Here is a 27,597-nt window from a genome sequence, read left to right as displayed (position 1 = left end):
TCCTTTTATTTACACCAGCCTCCTTCCTATGCTAAATTGCGAGCCAGAGGTGGCGGAAATACGTCAGTTTTCTGTGGGGTTTCTCTGAAGCTTGACTGTGTCTCTTAATTTTCGGATGAAGGGAATGAGAGGAAAGGGGGCGGCGGCGGCGGCGGGGGGGCATTTTAATCACTCCTGTCGCTTTAAGGACACTTATCAAAGCCTTCTTATGCGAATAGAGAGAAAATACCACGAGCCGCTGAGCAACTGAGCAGCAGCCGAAGGGGGGGGGGAACGGGACCGGAGTGGATTTTTTGTTTTTTGTTTTTTATAGGAAACTCAACATTATCTGAACTGGAATGGACCGCTTCATCGCCTCATGGAGTTTGATTACGCACTGGATGGTTGTCTCGTTCGGACGCTTCGGATCATTTAGGAAATATTGCGCATAAGTAGCTCTCGGACTTGGGATCCTTTCTCTTTTCTCTTTTTTTTTGCCCCCTGAAGCAACGCAGAGAGGAATATGGCTTAAAAAACTCAACGCGGACGGGATCATTTGCCTCAATCGGTAGCGTATACGTACTTGTTTATTTTATTATTTTTTGTTGGTTTTGTTTGTTTTGGACGGATAGTATCCCGAGCCTTTATTTAAAAAAAATATATAAATATATATGTGTGTATTTGACAGGCTCGGATCATGGATCGGGCTGGTGGAAAACAACAACGGGCAGCGACATGATTCCTCTGCGCCGTCTGCGGCATGCAGCGAGGTTCGGCTGTAGCGTTGCGTGTTATTATTCTGATGCAACAAAAGTTACAAAGCGGCCGCAACGCGTGGATCTCTAACTGTCTGTCCCGTTTTGCACCTGCATTGACGGACACCGCGTCGACATAGTGCAGATTCGTGACAAATATAAAAAAAACAAAAAAAAACGTGCGGATCCGCGGATCTTCCCCCTCTCCCCCTCTCTCTCTCTCGCTCTCTGCCGCCTGAGTGGGATACTTGAACATTTGCTTATCGTAATGGAGATTGGGGAGGTTCGTACTCAAGGTCATTGAGTGTTAGACGGCTTTATTTGCGTTATTTACACACACACATACGCGCACGCATGCACGCACACACGGCGCTATCTTTCGCGTTATAGCGCAGCCCGACAATCCTCGGTCCAGTGTGTGTGTGTATGTGTGTGTGTTATTTGTTGTTAACGCGGTGCAGCGAGCGTTCAGGCGAAGAGCGCCGACTGTGTGGAGTTATATTTATATTCCCTTTTTTCTTCTTCTTTTTGTTTTTATTTTTTTTATTTTTTTATTTTTTTATTTTGACACTGCAAAGCTTCCGACATGGATGGGAAATTGAAGCAGGGTCGGAGATGCCGGTCCAAGCGGGAGAGGGTGCGGAGGTTGCGGGAGGCAGGAAGCAGAGACGCCCGCAGCCCCGACCCCAACTCCTCGTGCTCCGACAGGGAGGGACACAGTCCGGGGAGGGAAGCCGCCTCTCTGCCCGGTAAAAAGGCGCCGCACCCCGCAGCCGCCGCCAGAGCCCCGCGTCCCCCCCGGCGGAAGAGACGCGAGTCCAGCTCGCAGGAGGAGGATATCATTGATGGATTTGCTATCACCAGTTTCATCAGCCTGGACCGTCTGGAGGTAAGGAGGAGCTGGGTCATTACCTGTTTGTGTTTGTGTGTGTATGTGTATGTGTGTGTGCTGCATTCCTCATCAGTGGAGTGGTTCTCAAAGTGGGGGTCCCTGAGACATCCACCCACCCCAACAAGACTCACTCACTCACCAGCAACGTGAGGACTTGTCTAATTTGTCTCCAATTTACTTGAGATGATGCCAATTAGACAGCGGATGAGGATGAGTCTTGTAATCATCTGAGAGTGTGGATCAGAGATGCTCAGATGTTCAGGGGCCCCTCCCTCCTCAAGGTGTCCCCTGATCAGTCCCTGGTTGACAGCTGTAGAGTTCAATACTGAGTGATGACCGGCACAAGGGGTTCTGGTGCCTGGTTCATGGAGCTGGATCCCTGAGGCGACAGTGTCTGACAACCACTGCAGTTTTTTGCAGGATCCTCCAACTTCCAGGCTCTGTGAGTGAGACGTTAATCATTGGCATTACATGGTGGTGTTGAGGCAAAAATAAACAGGTGCCGCCGCCGCTGTGTCACCCCTGTCTCCGGCTCGGATTGTTTTGTATTCCGAGTCGCCGGTGCACTCTTGACATCTTGCTCTTTGATAAACTGCCTATTGCACCGTTCATCTGTCACAGGCTGATACAACATGTGCTGATAACTCTGTCCTGTCATTACCCAGCGTGGTGTGTCTGATGTCAGTGGAATGATTTCAGGAAAAAAAAAAAAAAAGGAGGTTCTCTCGTGACATCCTCTTATCTCCTTTATCTCATTACGTTCCAAATGACAAATAAAACATGGCTCCCTGGGGGACTTCAGGCTGACTGACAAGGCAGGCAGCCTTGTTTTTTTTTTTCTTTCCATGGCTCATTCTGAGAATGGTCCCACTGCTGTAGCTGAAATATAAATCACCAGCTTTAATAAACATAGCTAACATATTACATGCCCAGCGAGGTCTGTATATTTTAAGATGATGACCTCATATGAAAGCCCATGGATCATACCACGGGCCACCTCATTCCAACGACAACCTCCCATGTAGGCTTAGCAGTGGTATTAATCAGTCCTGATTGACTCTTGCCTCCTACACAGTGCTTAGTAATGGTCAGAATGTAGATTTGTGCAGCAAGTGCGTGAATTGCGAGCCAGTTGTTCAACCTCAAAACATTTGGAGCCGATCATCTATTCACCACGTTCCATCTGTTGACAGCTTTAACCTGGCTGTGTCATCAGTGGGTACAGTGCTGTTCCATTAAGCTAGGCTCTACGTGGTGCTTGGAGTGGGTGTGAAAGCAGATGGTAGGACCGAGAGCAAGAGTGCCAGTGTGAAGTACGACTGCGTGAACCCCTCACCACGGAGAACTATTGTTATACTGTAATTGATTGTAAAAGATGCATAACAGACACCGCACACAGCCGTAGAAACTGTGGAGCTACTACGGATTTAAACCGTTACACCTCATGAACTTCTATGATAAGACCATAGAGCAGGGACGTGGACTCAGCTCTCTGTTTGGAAAGGCCTGCACCTTGACTCAACAGAAAATAAATGACTCGGGACTTGACTTAGTCTTGCAAGTTTAAAGACTCATGGCTTCACTTGAGACAGGTACTGCAGGTTTGCCCCTGAGGAAGGAAAAGTAACTTGACCTGGAACTTACCTTATTTAACAGGAATCCAGATGAACTTTTTACACTGTTTACACTGGTGCTCCTAACTATTTCGATTAAGTTGCACCCAATAATACATCTAAATTTCATTTCTTGGCAGAATGTTGTGATGGTTAACAGGAGTAAGGGTGCAGGTAAACATTTTTCTTCATGTAAATCACAGCACACACAACAGGAAATTGCATTAAGAGAACTTTTTAACTTGACCACATCTGGCACAAGGAAAATGTTAAGTGGCACCTGACAAGCGACCCAAACAGTCGTGCCCTGGAGCCCTGTCCAAGGACCCGACTTGCCTTGACTTGCTTTGACTTGCCTTGCCCGATAAAAAGTGACGCTGGACTTGCCTGAGACGTGGACCAGTTGGACTTGAGTCGCCTGTCTGCCATACAGGAGGAGGTTCCAGGTTAAACTCCCCCATTTAGTTCCACGGCGGTGCTTCCTGAAGATGAACTTGTAACATTTTATCAAGTGTGCGGAAAATGCGTGCCTTTGCCCCGTTCCTGTTGATTTGTGTGAGTGTGGCGCGCTGTGATGTCTTATGTGTGACTATTTATGCCCTTTGTGCTGCGAGGCTGCCATTTCTGACAGCTGCTGACTGTGAAAGACTTTGAGGGTGTCGCAGTGGCAAAGTGCTTCTCGCTGGCATCTTCTCCCAGCATGCCGGTGTCTCCTCGGCTGTCAACGCAGCGACCCTGCCCCTATCGACTTCTACGAATAATCTCATGCGCGCGCCTGTTTTGCTGCCGCTGGAGGTGATTTTAGTTCACAAGTTGCATATTTGTCTCCGCTGGCACCCTGTTTGTTGTCGCTTCTCTAAAAGCGTTTTCTCATCCTCTGCTTTATCCTAATAAGAAACGCTCCCTCTTTGTGTTTGAGCGGGAAGTTAAGTAATCATCACAACTCTGTTTTTACGCATTCAAAAGCAGTAATAGTTGGTCTTCCTCGAGAGCTGAATACATGTTCAACAAACACAGGGAAAAACAATGTGCGCCGCGTCAGAGCTTATGTTTCAAGGCAAAGCAAATGAGGCACGATGCAGCGCCATGTGAAATGATACTCACGTGCCAGCTAGTTGTTGGTAATTGGGCTGATTTGCATGCAAATGGACTGCGCTTATTAAATAATGTTGGTGAATCTGGTACAATTACACGAGGGGATGTGCACAGATTTTATTTTGTGCTTGATTTTCCAGAATTAAAGAAACATTTTGACTTTGTGTGTGCTTTATATACTGTGACAGAAATAAAAATGTGTTTTCAGTTAATAACCTACTGTGGGTGAAATATGTACCTGCCCACTGGGACCATCTCGCTGTCGGTCGTGACTCATGCTTTCACCTACTTACTGTACGCTCGAGTGGAGCTCATGACCTACGCTACCTGTGCTAATTGCTCATCAATTATGAGGAGGACACAGCAGCGTTTGGCTGGGGAATAGCTCTGACCTATTGCATCATGCTCTGGTAAGCCTCGGCCGAGGGTGTGTGTGGTCCCCCTGACCTCTTCCGAGTGACGGATGGCCCGCATGGTGCTGTTTACGTCGGGCCTTACTGTCTCATTAGCATTCTGCCAGCATCCATATCCAGTCCTCCGCGGGTTCAGTGAGCCCACATGGCCGACACACCAATATTTACTCTATATTGTTTCCTTTAATCTCTATCTAAGCCCCGTGCTGCTCTCCAAAGCACTTCAGGATGAGCATGTTTCATAAAATCCCTGTCACCTTTTGGGTTGCCGTCACCGTCATTTGGATTGTCCTATTTTAGTAACTTGTGCACAGCTGCCACTGTCTGTTCGTGAGAGCCCTAGGTTATGGTTTTTTTTCTCCCGCAGCACTACGACTCTAAACGCAGCCGGTTGGTCGGTGTTGTTGATATTCCAGCTCGGCGCTGATAGGATCAAGCTCTCCTGATGAAGGCTTAGGCTGTACGGTGGTCTCGCCCGCTCCCGTAACCTCTTTCACCACAGCCGAAAGCAATTTGTAGCCGTGGCCGCATTTGATTACGCCGTGTTTATTTGCTTTGAATCCCCCCCCCCCCCATTTCTCATAGGAAAGCCGCTTACTTACCTGTGCAAATTGACTGTACAAACACAGCCGTGCCGTTGTGTCACAGGCACCTTATTGTGATTAGAGAAAAATGTTAGGGATGATTCAGTGATGATGCAGGGAGGGTAAGCACAGTCAACCTGCTATTGTGCGCTTTTGCAAGCACAAAAGGAAAACCTAGTGTGTCCAGTTTTGTGGGTTTTCTTATGTCTTTCCAGGAATTAAAATTTAGATCAGTCACCATTCCTGTACTGCTCCCTGGATACCAACACTTGAAAATCTGTATAAATACTAGAATGCTTAATACTTCTCAAATACTTAAAAGCCGATGGAAGGAAGGCTTTCACCTGGCAACAGTGCTGTAAACTCGTTACGCTGTACCCGCTGTGGCTTAAACCCCGCAGAAGTCTCCCTGTGGGTATCGGACAAGTGAGCAGATAGTAAAATGACACAATTATCCATCTGTCACAGCATTAATAAGATGTTTGATTTGCTCCATTTGCTCTGTGAGTGACGTCGGAGTGGCAAATCCCCCCCTCGTTAATCCACAATCCTTCTGTTCATCTGCTTTAACATGAATTTACAGATTTGTTTGGGTTTTTCGTTCCGCAGCATGAGTTTCTAAATTCACATCTAATGGGGATTTAGGTTTAGCTGATTTAGTGATATTACAACAGTGTCGGGGGCAGGAAGCTGAAGAAGGCCAGGCGTTCGGACTGAAATGGGTTTCATATCTCTGTTTATCCAGGGAAGTTTTGCCAAACATGCTCGCTCTTTTTTCTTCACGACCCTGCTCTGCACACTTACGCTAATCATCCTCTGCTGTTGCAAAATGACGGTAAGTCCCTTGCCCCAGGGGAGCTTAACAGTAGTTGTTAAGGAAGCTGTGAGTTGCCGCTTCACTTTCTCCACCCATATTTTCCCCAGCTGGTGCGTGGATCTTAGCCCGCATGATTTCAGATACAAGTATGTGTCCTCCGATTTCATCACGGGGCCGACGACAGCCTCAAACTGATCACTTGTTCGAAACAATTCTATTTTTTTATTTCCCCTGAAATCACTCTTCACTCTTGCACCTCTACAGTGCAGGTTCGACCGCATTCATTACCGGGCATCTCATTGTTAGCACTCAGATAGCACCATGTGCGCCTTATTAGCAGTCATTAGTGCAGCTGACACTCAGGAGCAGTCCTCCGTCAAGTGACGACACTTCAAGTCAGAACACTATTTGCCAAAGACAATTAATAAGCACATTGGCAGCCTTCTTGGGGTTGTTGGGTCATAAAACCACATCTTATTGCACATTACCTGGCAATTTAAAAAAATGAATGCATTGCCTTACTTATTTACTGCCAGGAGCTACATTACTTTTGTATTACTCAGTGTTGATTGAGATGCATTGTCACCTGCCAGTTTACAATGTCCCATTCTGTCTTATAGATGCCACATACTGGCCCAAATCCCTACAATGATAAGGAGGAGAAAACACAAGCTCTTTTTTTTTACACTCTTCTCTGTTTAAAATATCATCCCACAAAGCCGACAGAAAAGCTGATAAAAAGCAGCCCAAAAAGCACTTTGCAGGAAAATGTTGTGGCAAGAACAAGCTTCAAAATGCCTCGGAGAATCAAAGCGGCACCATGTAGACTATTACTGCCTTAAAATAAAACTATATCTGTATATCAGACAGTATAGAAGAGATGGGACTCCCCTAACATCACCCAAGTGCAAGTAGTATGTACCTCAAAAATGACATTGATAGACTTGGGAAAAGACATGAACTGCATTAAATGGCCCAAACACACTCAACCAAACTCACTTGAATCTCTCACTCACCAGGCTGTGGTTTTATAGTGGATGAGTCCAGCTTCCTTGGCCTGTATTATCACTAAAGCAGTGGTGATACCTGTCTCAAATCTTTTGTCAGACAGTCTGCTCGAGACAGCCCGGGCTGAAGAGCCTCTCTGTGGTAGCAGTAGATGGCAGATAATAGAAGTACTTATGTAACACAAGTAATTATATTTAATTAGTAACTCTGTTAGTGTGACTGAATTTAGGAAAAGTAGTTACTGTCTGGATGTAACTCCAGTTCCGTATGAGTATGTGTATGAGCATAGATATAAATATACAGAATGTGTGTGTGTGTGTGTGTGTGTGTGTATATATATATATATATATATATATATATATATATATATATATATATATATATATATATATATATATATTTTTTTTTTTTTTAAATGTCATGCCTTTGTGCGTTGGACAATGCCTTTCATTTACACAGTACAGGTCCGTACTCTGTGGTAAAACCTACATGATGGACCAACATAGACTCAGTGCTTCAGCTTACATGAACTGTGTCAGGCTCAAGTGGGTTTGATGTAAAAACACCTGTCGAGTTCTGGTCGGGCTCAGTTACCGCTCTCTCTCGTCTGGTTCGGACAGAAAAATGCAGCCCGAGCCACCCGAGAGTCGTGTTGTCGGCCTCTGAGCTTGCACTTAAGTTTGTGGTTTTCCTAAGATTGAAAGGTTAGACGTACTCTCTGTCGGTTTACAGATACCATCTTTTCCCCCTCTTTGCATTGTGAGGTGTGTTTGATTCTGCACTGCGAGTGTAGACTATGATTGCAGGTTGGGTAACACGGTGCAAACTGATCCTGACACTTGAAACCACAGCAGGCGTTGCTGTAGTAAGATGTCTTGCCTCCATGGTGAGGCAGCAGATTTGTTGCAGGGGTTGCAGCAATCTTGCTTCGTGTTTTGTCTTTCCCCCAACGGTGATAGTGCTGTGCATCATATGCCGGCGCTGACAAACAACTCCGGCTTTAATTAACAAGGCAGCCCCCCGAGGCTCTGCTGCTCATTGGCTGACGCATCCCACGGAGAGAGCTTTCTTAATGCCAGTGGGACGTCCCCGGGCCCCGGCTCTCTCTAACTGTCACACGCTGTAGGCGACAGCATGGCTGATAAATGCATGGTCACATTCACGAGCCTTCCCTCTCCCTCGCACACACACACAAATACAGGACTGAATCTCTACTGTGCATCTGTCCGAGCCATCAACCAGTGACCTAAATATATCCACCAAAGGAAGGTTCTAGTGTGTTGTGGAAGTGTGTTCATGTGGATCTGGAAGCATGGCAATCACATTCTCATCCTCCTCTGAGACTACAAAACTAAACGTGTACTCTTGTACTCAAAAGTGACACATCAGCGTTCCCAGAGACAAGGATGATATCTTTAAATGGTTTGTTTTGTTCCTCCAACAGTTCAAGTTCCAAGATATTCAGTCTGCTGCCTTAAAAGACTAACAAGCAAATGCTAATATTAGAGAAGCTGGAACTATTGATTGATTTTTTTTGACATTTCTGCTCGAAAAATGACTTAATTGTCAACCATTCTGATGATTATTTTTCTGTCGATTAAAGTAATTTATTAAACAAATTATCTAATCTCTAAGTATATATGGTGTATATGTGTAAAGGTGTAAAGGCACTGTGGGTGGGCGTCACTTGGACCTTTTTAGATGCTAGTGCTGGTTTGACTGGATGTGCAGCGATACAAGAACACTGTGGTATTAAAATTCAGCAGAGACACCACAAGTGAATTGAAAAAGCGTGGAGAAAAAAAGAGTGTGCATTTGATCCCAGCTTTTAGTAATTGACAGTTTTGGAAGTCAGTGGTATGGGCACAGAGTATTGAAGTTCATAAACCAGCCTGCAAAAAAGCACTGGGCAGAAACGAGATGCATCTGTAATTTATTAATTTCGGAGGCTTTCAGCCAGCAGCACGGGTCTGAATTTTTTTTTTGGGATGGTAGCGGGATAAATGCATGCTGCGCCCTGAAGTGTCCTTTTTGAAGAGCTGTCACTTGTCTATTCTGAGGTATCACTCCACAGTCTGAATGCAGCCGCACATAAAAACCTCAAAAATAAGAGCCCCTTTGTTTTCGGGGACCGTGGCTGGTGAGGAATTGCTGAAATGTGCAGACAGAACAACATAGCTGACACATATTAAGTGGCGCATAAAAGCATGTGGGTAGCTGGTTGTAGGCATATATATCCATTTCCTGCTTGTCGTCCCGAGCTGTCTTCCATCTTCCTGTCTCAGTGTTTTCATTGCGGTGAATGACAGGATGTAATTACGCTGTGATTAAGATGCTGTCTCTGAGCCAGCGATAGATTAGGAGCCGCACTGTTAGAAGGTTCCCCGGTAATTATCCACTGCTGATTTGTCCCCCCCGCTTTGCCTTTCATAACCCCTCTCCGGTTCCTCGACTGCTTGATTAATGTGTGTTATTAAACAATGTTAACAAAAGACATTTCATTTGAGCAGTTCGAGAAAAAGAAAATTATTTGGAGATAACTTCATAGTTGTCATTCAGCTGAGGTATTTTCCAACCCCGTGATTTTGGTTAATATATAATGGCGTACTTGGCCGCAGGAGCTCTGTATGAATGAGTAGCAGACGAGGGGCTGTGAAGGATTTACAATGATAATAATGGAACCTAAATAGAGAGGGCACTCTTTGAGTGGCTCATTAAGTAATGGCTGTTTTTCCTTTTCAGTTGTGTCCTTCGCTGACAGAGCTGTGAAAGCCTGGCTTGCTTCAACCTTCACATCACTTGAAACCCTTTTCCACATTTTGTTTGCATGAGAGCGCAGGTCATTTTTTCCAGCCTTGCAGACTCATTCAGCACAAAGGTCTGTTGACTGGTCATACTGAGTTGTCTGACGTGGGGAAGTAATAATACCGAGCTTAACAATGCTGCCCCGCAATTTGCTTGGAGATGTTACTTATATATATGTATATGTATAGGCATTGACAGCCTTGATAGCCGAACGGTTACCACGCATGCCAAATGGGCATATTGACTTTGCGATGTCGCCAGTTCGCTTCCAGTTAGTGACCTTTGTTGCATGTCATACTCTCCTCTTCCCATTTTTGTGCCTGTTACTGTCTCTGCTGTCTAATAATTGTAAAAAACAAAAAAATCAAGGTCAGGACTGGTCTTGTTAGCATATTTCTCATTATAAGATTTTATCAACTGTGTAAACTTTCACTTTGTGGTAAGCCAATACCACAACATGTTACTTGGTTCAGACGTGTCAGAAAAGTCTTTTTGCACACTTGACCGCAGATGTTTTTTTGTTTTTTTTTTGTTTTAATTTACCACTGTGTATTTTTTTAACATTTAAAAAGTTAACAAGGACCGGAGGTTAGAGTCTAATGGTCAGTATACACTGTTGTGTGAACTGGCTGTGCCTGCTGTTTACAGATAGCAGTCAAGTGCTGCCCAGCAGCTAAGATAGAAAATAACAGTTGTAATATCTCAATTAAACTCTTAGTACAGCACATTTGTGCTCCACTAAATGTGGGCAGTAGAGTTTCTCCCTGTAGCCCCTCCTTGGCCAATACATTTTTAATAGTATAGTTCATGTAAAAAAAGTATAGTTCAAGTAAAAAGTAATCCCCCATGAATCAGAAATGTATAATAAGAACAGTAATTTTGGCTGTTAAAAAAAAGTGGCTACTGGATTAAATTGGAAGCAAGGCTGAGCAGCACCCTAGTATCCGGGTCGATTGTACATTCATGAGATACTGTCACTAAATCAAAACTGCAGTGAGTTGGATTTAGCTTTGTAGAAACAGATTCACTTTTAAGTTGACTTAAAATACATGTGTGTCAGTGATTGGCACAGTAAGGCCAGCGACAATTGAAAAGGGAACACTTTCTCACCCTATTTTTGGCAACAGTATGATTTTATAACGTCTTAGAAAATTGTAACTAACTCACCAGATGTACAGAAGGAGTACATTTATGCAGCATTTCCCTAGAAATGTGCTAGCGTGTCTATTCGACCCCATTCCAGCGGTCATAGCTCCAAAACTGGGTGCCAGGTGGAATAAAATACATAAAAAAAAACACTCTCAGACCTAAATAAGATCTGAAAATAGAGAAGTAAGACATTACAGGACTTTTAAAACCCCTACAACCACAACTACAATATACTATACAAGATCTAAGTTTGGATAATTCAATTTGGGACTTTAATGGTAAGCCTGGAGAGGATTGTGAAGCATGGTAATGCTGGCACAATTTTTTAAGTCACCCAAACACTGCAGATTACAAATCAGCCTCCAGCCCATGTGGTCATGTTTTCAAGGAGGGCCTCGTTTTTAAAGGCATGACTCACGCAGTCGTGACATTGCACGGAGTCTTGCTGCATGTTTTCTTAATAGATCGCTGTTGGTGTGAAAGCAATTAGCGTTAACAGTTGTTGACATGCTCTTCTGTTACCGACACTCGCTACCAACACCAGCTCTGAGGGGAATAGTCTTTATAGGCCATGTGATGCTGACAATAATTGCTCAGCACTCGGCTCCCCGAGTGAAATAAGATATGGTGATATGTTAGTTTGGTAATTTATTACAGCTCATTGTTTGCCGGTATGTTGATTGTATTCACAGCACTTAGCCCTTTTTCTTTGTCTGTGCGTTTATGTGTGGGTGCAGGCAAAGCCAAATAAGGCCCTGTTTCAGTTTTTTTGTGTGATAGCTTTGGCAGTCATATAACAAACTGTGGCCAAGATAATAGAGCTTAGATAAGAGGGTGGTTATGCAATGTGGAATTTCTCTCTTTCCCACTGCCACTTCTGCTCCATTCACTGTCTGGATGACATTTGCCTGACAACTCTGGGCTGAGCTGCCACACTCAGTTTCCCTCAGCTGAAATGAAGCACCTTGTCGGCCATCCACACTTTGCCCGCACGTACGAATCTGAACAGCTTTGTTTGGCAGGCGGAGGAGTTTGTCATCGCTGATATAGTGATGTCCTTTCACCTACAGCACGCCAGTCTATCATGCTGAACGTTGGATAACGGCCGATCATTGTTATCCACCGCCATGATAGGAAATGGGGGCTGTGGCGCAGTTTGCCTGATTCACTGTGAGATGCTTTAATTAATTAATTATTGTCAGATATCAGAACAACAATCTACATACAAAATATATTCCTGCTTTGATGTTGGAGGCATTTGGGCTAATTCTCCTATCCTGATTGTTCCATGTTGCTAAACTCTGTCGTTCTATTAAATGGGTATTTTCATTGAATATCTCATTTGTTGTAAACTTTATTGATAAAACATCAATGTTGTGACATTGGAGACATGTTGCCCTGGGAGATAAGTCGCAGAACAAATGCATTACATATGTCCTCGTAAAGACATTTCTTTCTCAGAAAAAAAAACAACATTAGCATAATGGAGTGTGTGGGCCGAAAGAGGTGAAAGTCTTTTCATTTTTCCCCGTAGAGAATATTAAGTGACTCGCAGTAGGAGCACTTCTATGACATGGATGGGCACGAGGCTCTGATTCTCTGATAAAGATGACTGAGGTACAAGCTTTTGTGCATCAAAAACATGAGCAGAGAAGTGAACTTCCAAAGTGCATTTTTAGAAGAAATATCCAATCATCAAGCTTGAAATTGCATTATGTGCTACTGTTAAAGCAGGTGAAAGCTAGCTACTACACCCGCGAGATATCTGATAATTTGATCTGCCGCTCGGTTTCTGGGTCAATATTGAATGAATTCAGGTTGTGGGTGGTGGAACGATTAATTGTTTTTTTCGCCACCGTTCAGATTCTGACATAAGACTCGTGGGTATCGTAGTGTTCGGAGTCATCTGCCATAACAAAATGACAGGCTAAACATGATTACTCAGAATTGAAGTAAAAAAAATAAATCAGAAATTGTGGTTTGACATAAGCTTATATGATAGTAACAATTTCTGAGAGCAGCGAAACAACTCTATGACCCTATTTGCAACTGACTAATGCATTTGTCTGACTCAGTCTTTGAAATGCATACTAGTCCAGAAGGAGGACTGTAGATTCCCTCCCCCCATCTCTTTCCATGAACACATCATTTAACAGCTTATACAAAGAGAAGGTCCTGCTGGGCAATATGACCTCAGATTAATATGTCAGTGTTTTGAGGGTATCTTATGTTACACCATACAAATTACGATATTATTATGTAATAACATCGCTTAAATCCAGGAGAAGACAAAACTTGTGCCATATTACGATATAATAACAATCTAAGACGATATATTGTATCCGACTGTATCATGGCAATTATATGATAATGATACATCCCCAACCCTCAGGAAAATAATTATTATAGAAACCCTCATACTGTACATTGTATTAAGTTAAAGTAAGTTTATTATTCTCTATTATTGTTATAGCACAATTGGAAGTAGAAGCAGCCGCAGCAATGGTTCCACCCTGGGTTTCAGTGGAGAATGTCTTGTGGTCGACATGCTGTTTTAGAGGCTCTGCCTGCCAAAGTTGAATTAAAGTGCAAATACTAAACCCTTCTGGATTCCTATTATGTGTTTCCTCGTCCTGGTAAATGTTAAATTTTTACCTCACATGAATATAGAACAATTAGAACAGTCTTGGAATCCAGGTCCCCCGTCTTGGTCAAACCTTTGTTCAGTGACTCAGACACCTGTCACATTAGCAATCCTTAAAAAGTACTGTGCAAGTCAGTGTGCTGGCTTTGCGCTTAGCAGAGTAATGCGAGAGAGAATGTGTTGGAGACATAATGGGATATATAAAAAAAGCATATGTAACACTGCCAATGTAGTTAAACCTGCAAGGGCAAGACAAGCTCCGTCACCCACAGCGAGATCTGGCAAAGGAAAGTACTGTCAGAGTTTGTCTCCTGTACTCTCCGTCCCTGTTGATCTCCCCACTTTCTTTTTTCCTTACACACTGCACAGACAGGCGCGTACATCCACCGATGACTTCTCCCTTTTTTTTTTCTCCTTTCCGTCTGCAGGTTGTTTACCCGTAGATCAAAGGCAGTAAAATGCATCTACTCCCCTCTAGCAAACAGGCCACACAGCTCATTTCAGAGAGGCCACTTTGTCAGCGCGTCTGAATCGAGGACAAGCACCTTAGAGCCAGGAGGGCTTTACCCACGGGCGCGGAATGAGATCAAAATTACACACAGACACACGCGCTCGCACTCTCGGAGCCGGAGCGCAAGGCCAGTTATTGAGTCAATAAAGAAAACAGGCAGCGTATGAGAGTGCGAGAACATAAACAGAACTCTGCCAAGCTACTGTTTGCATTCCACATCTCTTGAACTCGTAGCATACCAGCTACTCTAGCGGTGTGTAGTTCAAATACCAAGCTATTCATAGCCGCACTGATATTATTATTTGTCATGATGCAAATGTTTGTTTTACAATGGGAAACCATACACCAAAATAACTTTATGCAGTATTTCATCCAATATTTTGAAAGGTATTAATGAAACGTTCGACCTCAAAAGTAGTCACAGCATGCATTTCGTGTATGAAGAATGATACCAGCACTACATCATTTGTTGATACATCACCACACACTCTATGCGCTTGAGATAATGAGATGAGTTTGATGTAATTTGAAGAATTTCTATGGAATCACTAGAAGGCATTCATCAGAATTCAACATCAATTTCACTGCTTTTTGCTTGTTAGGTGGCACGTTGGTTAATGCTTTATTATACTGTTAGTCAGTTTGACTGATCCCAGTCGAGAAACGATCCCTCCTTTCATCATACAGAGGGCCTGCCGTGGTTACAGACCACGGTGCAGTAGATGTAACTCTCGCGAAAGCATGAACACGTATCGTACTGCAAGAATCTTTAATTAACCTTTGTGGTAAATTGTGTGGTATTTTCTTCGAACAACTCTGTGTAGACCCTGCCACGCTTTGCTTTCACTGTACAGTATGTAGTGAAAGAGCACCTGATGCTGCTGTCTGCAACAGGTGTGTAATACAGCAAATGTTAACTTGTATCTGCTAGTGCTCTTTTATCATGGCCGCCACTAGAAATATTATATACAACATACAAACCAGGACATTTTGTCTTACCAGTGTGGGTCTTAAGGGGGCTTTAGAACTGATTTGAAAAGCATGATACCACTCAACAAGATTGAACCTCGCATCACTCTGATGATTACATTTAATATTTCCACTCCTCTGAGGTCACAGCAGGTAGGCAGCGCAAGCCGCGCCGCTATCTGTAGCTACGCAGGAGGTTGCGCATCCGCGGTTTCCCCCCAACACGGAGTCAAATGAGATCCCAACACTTCGCAGGCACTTTGTTATCAGCCGTTAATGGGACACTTTGTGGGAATGAATACCTCCCCTCTCTTCCAGCCGGCCTTCCCCAAGGCTCGCTATCAGTTCTCCAAATGTGCCACCGGTGTGAAGCGAGCATGGGGGGTTGTATTCCAGCTTCCTGCTTAATTGCTTCCTGGCAGCAGCAGTAAGCTTGTTCTCAGTACATAAATCCTCCTATTTTCATTTATCTGCTCCAGGTGTAGATGAAACAATTCCCCCACTGGATAATCATATTTCCCCTTCCCGCTTGCCAAGACGCTGAGAGGGAGATGGAGGCAACCGGCCCCTCCCCCTCATACCCACCGCACACACTGTTGTCTGTGTGCGTGTGTGAATTGCTCTCCTTGGCGTTTCAATTTGCACAATAATACAAGAGGTGGGAAACGGTTACAGACAGTGACAGGCTACACCAAAGGGGGTGGTGGGTGCCAGTGTGTGTGCGTGTGTGTGTGTGCGTGTGTGATGGCTGGTGCCACCCAGAACAGAGCACCCAGATAATTTGCCAGTCATACATTTAATTAGTAAGTCAGTCAATCAATCAATCAGTCAATCAATCAGTGTGTGCACAGTAAGCTTGCATGCTCAGTCTTCCAGCTAGTTAATTCGTGAGTTAGTGATATCAATCAGCGTCATCGCAGGCTCTCTAAAATGGTAAATGACAGAAAGTGAAAGATTGAAGGATTTAATTCCAAAAATGTTATCTAAAATCCAAACTGTGATCGATTTTATGATAATGCAAATGGCACATTTAGTTTTGTGCGACTTGCTCTCATAGTTAAGCCTGTTGACGTGATCCTGGAGAAAGCGTTGTGATTTGTGCGTTGCCCCTGCCTCCCCCTATCATTCTCTCCTCTCCCGCTCACTGATATGGCATAAAACCGTGTTTTATGACTGGCAAAACAAGCCTGTATTTTCTCGTAGCTGCCAGTCACTTTGGTAGCCTGTGGCATTGCCTTTATCAGTTCTGAAGCCTATAAATGTAACTGAGGGTCACATACCTCTGGAGGCCTCTCCGAGCCTCTATAGCTGCAGGCAGGAATGTTAAAACCACGGGCAGGCTCGGTTTGTGTCTCTGCTGTCGTGAATTGAGATCTACTGCTGTGGATCCATGTGAAGGTACAGCTTGCTTCATGCAGTGCTTTAGGTGTGATAGAGTGCATCGCCATACAGTGCTCTTGAACATGTTGTTGTACCATCTTTATGTTTTACGGTTTAAAGAGTAGCAAGACTGTATTAATCTGTTGACCTTTCAGGGAGAAGGTTAATCATTTTCCCCTCCAGATCGTTGACAGCAGGATCAAAGTGGAAGCCAACACCTCCAAAGCTGCGAGGGATTCAGAGTTCCTCCTGAAGGGCACTTTAGCGGGTGCGCGGCCCACTTGACATTGTGACACGCTCAGGACCGTCATTAACAAATCCACTCTTACTTATTGGCCTTGTAACCAGATCCGTGACAGGAATCTCCAGCAGACAAAAGAGGCAAAAGTGAGCTAATGTGTGTTTTTGGGCCAGCCAGTAAAAAAAACAGCAGGCATTGTTTGGAGTAGAAGGCACAATGGTGTTTCTGTTCAAAAGGCAGCACAAGTGAAAGCTTGTCAGAGCGAAGGAAAGTGAGGGTGAGGAGACAGAGGGGGAGAGAAAAGCACGTGCTCACAAAGGCAACCTGTTAGAGGGCTGGCTCTGGTTATTTAACCTGCGAGGCACTGCTGTCAAGCTCACAGTGTGGAGTTTGGGCTGTTTTCGGCACTAGTTTCCTGTGTTTGCTATGTCTTCTTGTTTTTTTGTTCACTTATCCTTCTTATTCTTGCTCTTTAAAACTACAGCATAATTAATGTCCTCAAAGTGGACTTGTGTTGACCTCTTACTGGAAACCATGTATGTTAATCTATTCAATTCACCTGCTGGCTGTGAAAAGCCCATAATCTGATAAGAATCCTGATGTGGCATTTTTAACAGATTCAACACATCTATGCGTTGAGCACACATACCTCTTGTCTTTCCGTCCACTGTCCTGTGCTGAAGATTTGTAGAGGCCGTTACCGTTGCCCCTTATTGTGGATGGAGTCATTTACAGCTCATATAACAAATGGGCTGTGCACTTGTTTTAAAGTTGGTACATGAATAGTCATAAGTCCAAGAAAATGTTTTGACCTGGATGCACGTCCTCCTGCAGTGCCCTCAGTGCAAACTTTCACCCAGCTCTGTGACTCGTCAACCTTTGCATGCGTCAGCGGATTAACCTTGTTATGTCCAAACATGATACTGATGTTTGCTGCATGATTATATTACTTTTAGCATTGTTGGGAAGGAGACCCAGCCACTGTTACTGTCACCACTGCTCCTGCTTGGCTCAGCTGCTTCTCCATCTGTTTTTTTTTTTTTCGTCCAGCCTCAGGCAGAAGCCAGGCATAACTTTGTTAATACTGGGCTATCATTTATCTGTTTATAACAGGGTTGTTTACTGGCCCAAAGTCACATTACAATTGTCACATTAAACTGCAGTTCATTGTATTCACCAGTTTCTTCGGAAGCCTATGGGTGCTGCCATTTCTGCCGGCGGTTTCCTGTTTCCGGGTGCCTTGCAACTGCATGACTGACAGCCGCCAAGCTAGCCCAAAACAACTAGCGTTATGTCATAAACGCTGAATTGTTTTTAAAATGAGCTCAGGTACAACATGTGCCATTGTTGGTTGCCACAACAATTCACGAAAAAGGTTTTTTTTTCAGAAACTTCTTGTGTAGATCATCAACAACTTGGACAAACATGTCTGTGCCCTGCACCCTGCAAGCCATGCCGAGGAAGGAGGAACGGAGACTAGCGTGGCTCGCGGCATTAAACGGAAAATATCCCCCGAATAGAGTTTGTGTTTGCTCCTTCCACTTCGTCGATAAAAAGCCCACAGAACTGCACCGTGCATGACTACATGACTTCCCTAACCCGGCAATGCACGAGCAGCCGTCTGTCTCCGCGACTCCACTTTCCTTCAGCATTATCCACGCTGTGTGTTTAGCTTGATTGACGCTCTGGCTGGGCTCCACTGCTGCCTTCAGGAATATAAACTTGCTGTGTTTCTTCAGCAGTACTTTCCCTATTTTTTTACTGTGCAGGTAGTTGTATGCTTTTGCTGTGCTTTCGCCGTCAACACCTTCAGCAAATACAAGATGATTAACTTTGTAGATGTTTGCTTAGCAATAGTTTTACATACTCTTACACACCAAAATCTCTTTTTTCCCAGAGGCATCCACGAGTAGAATCTGTTCATCCCAAACATGTTTTCTATTGTGCTATAGGCTATGTTTACCCTTAAACCCAGGCAAGTAACTTAGTGGTTACTGTAGTACACCAGGTGTAATGGACTGAATTGATAGTGATAGAAGAATAGGTTAAACATCTCTGGTGAACAGAAGTTCACATTCAAGTTGCCCTGTTCTCAATGATGAAGTATGACCTATTGATACGTTGGTGGAGACATTGATTAGTCCTGCTGTGCCGTAGTGACAGATTAATGTTTCTTGCTTCTGCATGTCTTTTTGTGACCTTACGTTTCAAAATGTCCAAACTGCACAAATGCAGTTCTGTTGTCGGATATGAGTTGTATAACTAAAGGTTGTTAATACATTACTTCTGCTCTCCTGTTGTATAATAGAGCACAAATATCAGCAGGGGTAGCTGATTGCTAGTAAGTGAAACAAGATAAACAACTTGCAGTGCCCTGTCTCTGGAGAAAGCTCTTATACCAAACACATTCTTCAAACTTGGCTTTGTTCTCTGTAAACAGTATACTTTACCTTACAGGTGGTTATTAGCCAGATTGGTAACACTAGCTAGATGACCGATGAGGAGTCATATTCTCCCTGGTTTATTCCCTTGAAAAATATTTCTGAATACATTTTTCAACTCATAAGGACATTGAGCAAAAATTGACATGTACCAACTTAATGATTAATTCCCCCGCCCCATGACTTGATCGTTATAGTATTTCTGAATACTCACCTCTCAGTGAATGAGTGCTCTGTGCATGAAATGACAGACTCCCCAGCCTTAAATATTTTATCTTTTGCTATGGTATAAAGTGTCACAGACCGGCAGGGTTGGAAAACTTGGCATCACAGTAAATAATGTCTGCTTTTACATTTATCGTCTCGGCCAACCATAGACAATCAGAGCTGCATCATTCAGGTTCAGGTCCAGTTGGTATGTGAAACACAAACAGTTCACTGATTCATCCGTCAGGAATTTAGCATAGCATCACAGCATTCATTTTTTCTGGAAGCTACAAGGACATTCTGCGTCAAGCAGTTGAGCAGTTGCGGTAGTCAGTATAATTATTTTTAGTGGATTAATTGTTAGAATGATTGAAATCTGGACAGGAACCAGCCAAGGCTGTATGGACTTTACTAACCCTGCAGTGGAAATGCCTGGTTTCTTTACACGTTGTGTTTGTGGTGGGTCTGAGAGGCAGCCTGTCAAAGTTAATCAGCCTACAACGACCAGCTAAAAACAGACATCCTGACTGTAGTGTGGTTCACACAGAGCGAGAGACACACACGCACAAAGGCAAGCCAGGCAAACATGCAGCCTTTCAAGTACATGCGCATGTACTGCATGCATAAAAGATTAAAAAAAAAAAAAAGAAGAGCTGTGAACAGATTTTTCTTCCGCTGGCAAGTCATTAATGGAGGCACAGTTAATGGTGACTCTGACTGAACCTGCATAGATACAATGCTGTGCTACAGTCTTTGAGCTAAAGCTTCAATGGGATTGGATGCCTGAAGACATTTATTCAAACAAGATGAACTGTGGATCCCTCCTTGCTTCCCACCAGTTCCTCCCTGTAATGCATTGTTGCTGGAAGAGGAGATAAAAAGAGAAGGAAAAATCTTTTCCTCATTGGCTCCTATTACCTACACTGCCTACCAGGATGGTATATTTGATTCTAGTGCGAACTAGACTAAAGCTTTTATGTAAGTCTGGTTGGTGAAATGAGGGACACTTAATCTCAACTTTATCTGCTTTAGCAAAGTCAAGCTTTGTGGAAAATTTGGTCTATTGCCATTTCCACTGGCATAATGTTGACATTGGACATCAAAGCACCACTGAGAAAAAAAATAAGCCTTATTCTGCTGCTATACTCAGTCCACCGCTTCAGTCTGGACTAAAATGTCTTAACAACTGCTGGATGGATTGCCATGAAAGTTATGAATGGCATTAATGGCTCTCAGGGGATGACACTTAGCAACTTTGTTTATGTGTAGCGTTTTGGGCTAATTAGCTCGTTTTGGCATGCTAACACACGAAAGTAAGATGGTGAACATTGTAAACATTAGACTGTTAGCACAATCATTCTGTGAATGATACCATGATAGTGTCAGCATTTACCTGAAACCACCGCTTTGCCTAAGTACATCCTCACAGAGCTGCCTAAAGGTAATAGCACCCCCAAATTAATCTATGTCCTGTCCTATTTGTCAACTGTATTAATGTGATTAATAAATCAATGTGATTATATGTACAGTGCCAAAAATAGTTGTCTTCAAGTTGTTCAGGATTCCCACATGAATTAAATGTCTGAAATGTTAAAGGAGAATGAGCTGAGGCATGTACACATATGCAGCACAGTGGCGTCATTAATCACTCATTCACCTGGCATTGACAAAGCAGCACACTTTAAATGGTTTTAAATCAGTTGTGGCCTCAGAGCAGGCAGCCAAAGAATGGTCCCCATAATCTCCAATCCAAAGACTACAGTAAATGGGGTGTATGGCAAGGCTGCTGATAGTTCCTCCGCTTGTACATACATATCACCGTGAAATGGCGAACCATAAATAACTCTACCTACTGTGTTTGTGTATGCGTATCTGTATTTGTTTGTGTATGTAATGGAGCCTCTCCATCAGCCTCAGCTCCAGAGAAACAACCAGCCTGCAATATATGAAATGTCTCCTTGTGTTGTTGTTAATCAGCCACTAATTGGTATGCAGGCCAAGCAGGGGGAATGCTGGCATCAGCCCACGCTCGTAGGGACATAACAGAGAATTACACCCGTATCAAAATACCAGCAGAAGAGATATGGTGAGCCAATGTAATATGCAGATGTAGAGCCAGTAATAATGAAAACAATAATGAGAAGCTTCGAAATAATAGCTAGGAGTCACTCTGTGGACAATCAGACCTCTGTCAAGGCTGGATGATTATGGTGTTTGTTTATTATTTGTCACCAAAGATCATTTTGAGCTGAGGGCAGTCTCCAGCAGATTTAACCAAACTCCAGTGTTATTGTGAAAAGTCATACAGCCTCCTTTCTGATAACAGATATTTTGAGTACACATACATTTAGATAATTCTGCTCACAGCGGGTTCAATCATATCCATCATGTAGAATTGAGATTGTTATTGCTGGTGCTGTCAGATCAAGTCCTCGATAAAGGTGTCCCACGAGGGAAGATTTTAGCCCCCTTGCTGGTGACTGCTATTTATTTATTTCCAACTGAGCATTACTTACATTAATATGCTGATGATACCAACTATCGGCTGCTGCGAACTTGACACTCTCTAGAAAACAGACTGCTTTTCAGGACATTTAGCCCTCATTTATTCAAAGCCAGTTCTTCACACTAAAAAGACAAAACATGCATTTCACAAAAACGCAGTACGTTGAGCTTCTCACTCTGACCTCATGTTGAAAAAGTTGCTCAAGAATGGCAAATTTTATTGGGATTTTGAACCTGAACAGCGTTTGTTTCTGTTTTATCTTCAACAAAACTATTGTTGATGCTGCTGTCCCTACTCATAAACCATTAGAGGTTATTTCAGTGGATTCACTGGTCAGTTTGTTTAACTCATAGATTTCTAGGATTCTGAGCATCCTTAGTTGCACTGAAATTGAACAGCCAGGACACTGCTTCACAGAATAGGTTTGTCTAGAAAAGTCTGCCTACTTTTTAAGCGTGGTAATACTAAGCCTTGCATAATAGAGCTTGATTGCAGCTAGACACCCTACTAAACGAGCCGTCCTCTGGGTATGAGGAGAATCTACGTTTTTATTGTGAGTGTCTGGTCATTAGTTTTTGAGATACCTGGCTATGGACCAGAGGGCTTGTCTTGGGGGGGAATTCTATGCTGATGATGTTATTAGACTAATGGTCATAAAATTGATTGGGTATCATCCTGTGGGTACCACAAACTATACACACCAAATTACACAGCAATCTGGTCAGTAGATGTAAAGATATCTCTCTCTTGACTAAACTGTTTGCCTGATGGATGTTGCCCTCGGGAAGCCCCATCACCAGCAAGGGGGAAGGAAATCTCAGCAGTGTCATTTACCTGCAATTGATTTGGTCCGTTGTGTTTGATTGCATCATTACTGTGTTATTGGTCACTACTTTTTGTCAATGGGAAACCCTTCATCTGAATGGAATCTCCATTGATCCCTGATATATTATATCATGATACACTCAGGGAGGTTATCTGTTTCAATTCCGCAAGCCGACATCTAAACGCTGCTTCGAAGAGATAAAGACACCAAACAATTTTCTGATTTGGTATGTAAACCGGCACAATTAGCGATAACAAATAATGTCAGTTATGCAAAGCTTCAATTCAGCAAGATAACTACATGTATGCGTGTGTGGAATTTCAATGGAGCCCCTTACAATCGCAACAATAACAATTTGTGTAATGCTTTTTTTTTTTTTTTTTCGAAACTGTCACATAGTGATTTACACAGGATGAAATGATAAAAATAAAAGTCCATTACATTAGATGAAACTTTAATGATTCTTGTGGGGAAATTGGGTCATCACAGCCGCAGAGAACAGGATACAGATGAGAACAAGACAAATATGGAGCACTCAAGATGTGAGTTGTAATGTAACACATCATCCATGTTGAGATCAACACCACATTAAAAAGTCAATTAACAACATCATCAGACAATAAAAAAACATCTGCAAAAAATTATTTAAAACTTTTATAGTAAAAAGCCTGTTTGTGTGTCAAACATTGGCTTTTGAATCTACTGGGACAGACCCTTGTAGTTGTTTCAGGGTTTCTGTGGGCCGGTAGCTGCTGGATGTTATATGATGGGGAGGCCATATTGCTTTATGCTGTTACTGTGATCGTCTCTTCAGATATACAGGAGATGAAGAGCACTGCAGATAGCACGGAACAGCCCCGTGTAAATCTTTATTATCCCTGAAGGGCAATTTGCTTCACACCAACTCGAAATGAACACACAGCAGAGATGTAACAGGTACGCCACACCTCAACACACAAACTCCAGGAGTCAGTGTGTGTTGCAATATATGTGTGGAGAACAGTCACAGTCAGTATCTGCTGGTGAGAGCTGTGGGAATATAACATGATTGTGGGATGGTGGTGCATTAAACACCATGTTCATATCCGGGAGGTTTCTCATGCTGAGCTAGTGATCCAAACGGACGTTGGAGAATTTGATTATAGTGCTGAGTAAAGATTTGACACTGAAAGGGAGATTCTCGTATGTATAGACCTTGCCATACTTCTCTGTGTGTTTTCATGTGAATTTGGTGCCTATGCTTTGCATGTTTATTGTCGTGTGCCCAACACTTTGGAATCGAACAGGTCTTTGTCTTGACTTGCTCTCAACCCCTCAAAGTCTTGGTCTTGTCTATGTCTCGGTACACTTGTGGTCGTGACTTGTTGTTAGTTTAGGTGGCCTTGTCTTCAACACTGCTTGACACTGCTATATCTACTGTATTGGCGTGGGTGCTTCTAGATGTGTTTTGCATCACTCATGTCCAACTGAAGTTTTTTGAAATGTTTAGAGCTTTAAATCATACGGACAGTTGGTTTCAATTTTCTCATTGTGCAGCCAATATGTTTTGATGTTAAGTCGACAGAAGGCAGCTCATTTACAGTCTGTTTAGTCTGCTGTCACTGGATCATCACAACATGCTGAGTATTTACTTCAACGTTGCTTTGTAACAGTGGTGGTCCTGGCCTTTGGTTTTGTGTTCAGTTATGGCTTTAATGCACTTTTTCATTTGGATATCATTATGCTCATTTGTGTCACATCAGTATTTCACCTCTTCGGTGCTTGTGAGTAGAGGCTGTACCGACTTGAATGCAGTTTTTTTTTTTTTATAGTGTCGCTTTTGTTTCCCACGGTCTGGAGCACTGTCGGTTGTGAGCTATGCTATTTTGGAAGGAAGAGCTCATCTGGCTGGGGATCAGTTTCCAGACTCATGCTGGTAATGTGGGTTTGCGGCTTCAGTGGTTGAACTGGTGACTGGCTTGTGTCTGTCTGTCTGTTTGACTGACAACACTTTGTCGGTTCTTAATGATCTGTGTCGATGTAATACCTGCACAGCCATTATTTTAAATTAGCGTGCTTTGTTACATCGATGCCTTTTTAATCACTCAGGCTAAAACCAACAAAAGACGACAGGAAATACCTAATATATAATTTAGAAAATATAATACATTTAAATAGATTCCAAAATATGGTAGAGAGTGTTTATTTCGAGCTCCGGCACAGTAGACTGCAGCCAGATATACAAAACATGATGTCCTTTTTGTAGAATGAGTTTGTAATGTAACCACATTCAATAAAGTACTTTTCAACTAAGTGCTGAGGTTTGGCCCTCTGGCCTTACTTCACAGGATATGCCTTTGGCTGTGTCTTCAGAATCTTTCGCATCATCTGTGATTGTGCTTGATAAGTAACAGATGATATCCTAATCCATCGCTGCTGTGCACATCAACCCAGTTGTCTTGTCTTAATTTGCAGGTTATGTGTTAATAGCAGACTCACGAGGTTGATCCTATCATCATCAATTTCATTTCAGTAGTCAGGAAATATAAACTTCTGCAGGACTCAAAAACTAGTACTTTTTTGGTGCCAACTTTTATGTGACCTTAGGACTGAGAATCTGTAAGGGATGAGTATTTGGCACCCATGACTGTTCACATTGTCCGTCTATTTTTTACTCATTCTTAAATCAAACACACGTGATTGCCTAAAAAACATTCACAAAGCAACATTAGGTATGAGGTGAGCACGTCTGTTGTATATGCCACATAAGTTCTTGAACAGCTGCTCGCATTAAGACACTAAACATTTGAAAACCTCTCTTGTTAAACTACAATGATATCTCTGGGTATCGTTATAATATTTAGCTGAAGCCCGGGTATTGTATTGGCATTAGTACATACTGCAAAATTACCCAGCCTGGTTTTTGAAACTAATATTTTGTGAATAAAGCTGCTTAAAGTAGGTAAAGCCAGCTGCAAAGATTCATTGGATTTAACCGCCAGGATGTTATCCCTCTGTGGATGGATAAGTGTTTCATTGGGTACCATGAAACCATTTTTGGTGGACATCAGAGGTGGAAAATCTAACAGTAACAGTTGCCTTTTCTTTGCATGTGTGTGTTCATCTGGTTTATTACACAAACCTCAGTGGAATGATTAGAGCTTCCTAATCATCCCTGGAGAAAACAGGAAGAAACACTATTGAAGTCCCACCCTCACATCCTCCCTCTGGTTGTACTGAATACATATTTTTGATATAAATCTCCTACTGGCTGACAGAAGCCAGAAGCTCTGGTTGAAAATTTTAACAAGATGTTTCATCCCTCATCCCTCATCCCTCGTCCTTCTCCCTCCCTCTCCTTTACCACTTTCCGCCTCTTCCTCCTCTTCCATGTACTCTCTCCCATCTTGCATTCTTCCCCCGAGCGTCCTTGTCAGTGTCAGAGTCAGCTGATGCTATGGAGAAAAGAGGCGAGGTCAATAGTTTGTCTCCCTGCCTTATAAATAATGTGACTCAGAGGCTGACAGAATGAGTTTGGATGGCGGCAGCCGGGATAAAATGGCTGGAATATTTTCTTCACCACCAGCCCCCCCCCCCCTCCACTCCCCGGCTTGACTTGTTTAATCTAGGTGACAAATACTTGTCTGACCTTGCTGCCGTGTTTCTTCCCTGTTTGTTGTTGTTTTGGGGAGTTTTTCTCCTTCTCTGCCGTCACTGCTGGCGTTTTAGCTGAGCAAGGAAGTGTTTTCTTGTCAAAGAGCCATGTAATCGCATTACCCTCCACATGTGTTTCTGTTTAGAAAGTCAGAGTGTGTGTATGTGTGTGAGTGTGCATATGCTGTGTGGGCTGCTGCAGGAATTTCAATGCAGCAGGATTAGACAGACACACATAGGCACGGCGGCGCACTCTGCCTGTACGCGCGTTTGAAGCGGTTAGGGTGGGTATGTGAAGTGCGTGTGCGCTCATGCTTACGTGTTGACTTTTTGTGCACACACGCATGAACATGTCCGCGAGTGTTTGTGTTTACCGATGCCACAGGGTGCACACGCTCCATTGGGGTTTGAGTGTTACAGTCCACTGCTAGCTGCTACAGCCGGGGCCCAGGAGAGTTCTGCTGCACTGTAACCGAGCAGCTCAGGGGAGAGGAATGGTGGAGGGTGGGGGTGGAGATTTCCTGTGTTGCCCACGCTGCTCGGGGTGAACACCAGTGTCAAGCGTTAGGTTACAGGCTCTGCGTGGCGGTTGTGAACGCAGCGCTGCACGTTCACCAGCAGCAGTGATTCTGTCTGTGCATTCGTCTCAGGAGTACATGCATACAATCGTGCTTGCAACCATCAATGCGCCTGTGCTAAATCACTGATAAATATCAGTTTGTTTTTTTTTTATTTAATGTTAATATGGTGAGCGATTGCTGGCCAAAATTAAACTTTGCGGTTGTTGTGGTGGGATTTGTGTCCTGTCTGCATGCTGGTGTCTGTACTATGTCAAATCAACACTCTGTAACCTTGTACAATGTGTGTGTGTCTTTAAATTCTCATGCGTGATGCGTCTTCTCGTGTCACTTTCAGGGGGTTGCTTTTTTTCCCCATTAATATCCAGTGTGTTCCCCCTCCCCCTTAAATGTACATGTCTGGTAGTATTTTGGGATTATTTTTGCGCCCCCATTTTTCAATATGCAATCTTACATCATTAATATTACAACATCATTATTACCATACCGGTGTAAAAAAAAAAAAAAAAGGAAAAGCTAGAGCAGACAACACAAAACACTTGCTAAAGAAG

The 27,597-nt window shown here is 43.3% G+C and overlaps 1 protein-coding gene across 13 annotated transcripts in view; it reads left to right on the top strand.

The window, feature by feature from the left end:
- Positions 1-17: 17 nt before the first annotated feature.
- fbrsl1 (fibrosin-like 1) overlaps positions 18-27,597 on the top strand; it is a 290,251-nt gene continuing 262,671 nt past the window's right edge. For 3 of the 13 annotated variants that reach the window (XM_030416270.1, XM_030416269.1, XM_030416267.1), the window contains exons 1-2: positions 20-547; positions 1,313-1,623. In XM_030416270.1, coding sequence (XP_030272130.1) covers positions 1,321-1,623 — 303 coding nt within the window. In that variant the 5' untranslated portion in view covers positions 20-547; positions 1,313-1,320. Of the gene's footprint in view, positions 548-1,312; positions 1,624-27,597 lie in introns of all 13 variants that reach the window. The other 10 variants (XM_030416273.1, XM_030416277.1, XM_030416275.1 and 7 more) reach the window with 7 other exon arrangements.

The sequence above is a fragment of the Sparus aurata genome, chromosome 5 (assembly GCF_900880675.1).
Source record: "Sparus aurata chromosome 5, fSpaAur1.1, whole genome shotgun sequence".
In the NCBI taxonomy this organism is placed as follows: Eukaryota; Metazoa; Chordata; class Actinopteri; order Spariformes; family Sparidae; genus Sparus; species Sparus aurata.
The sequence above is the reverse complement of the archived record's forward strand: the minus strand, read 5'-3'. Positions and strand labels throughout refer to the sequence as shown.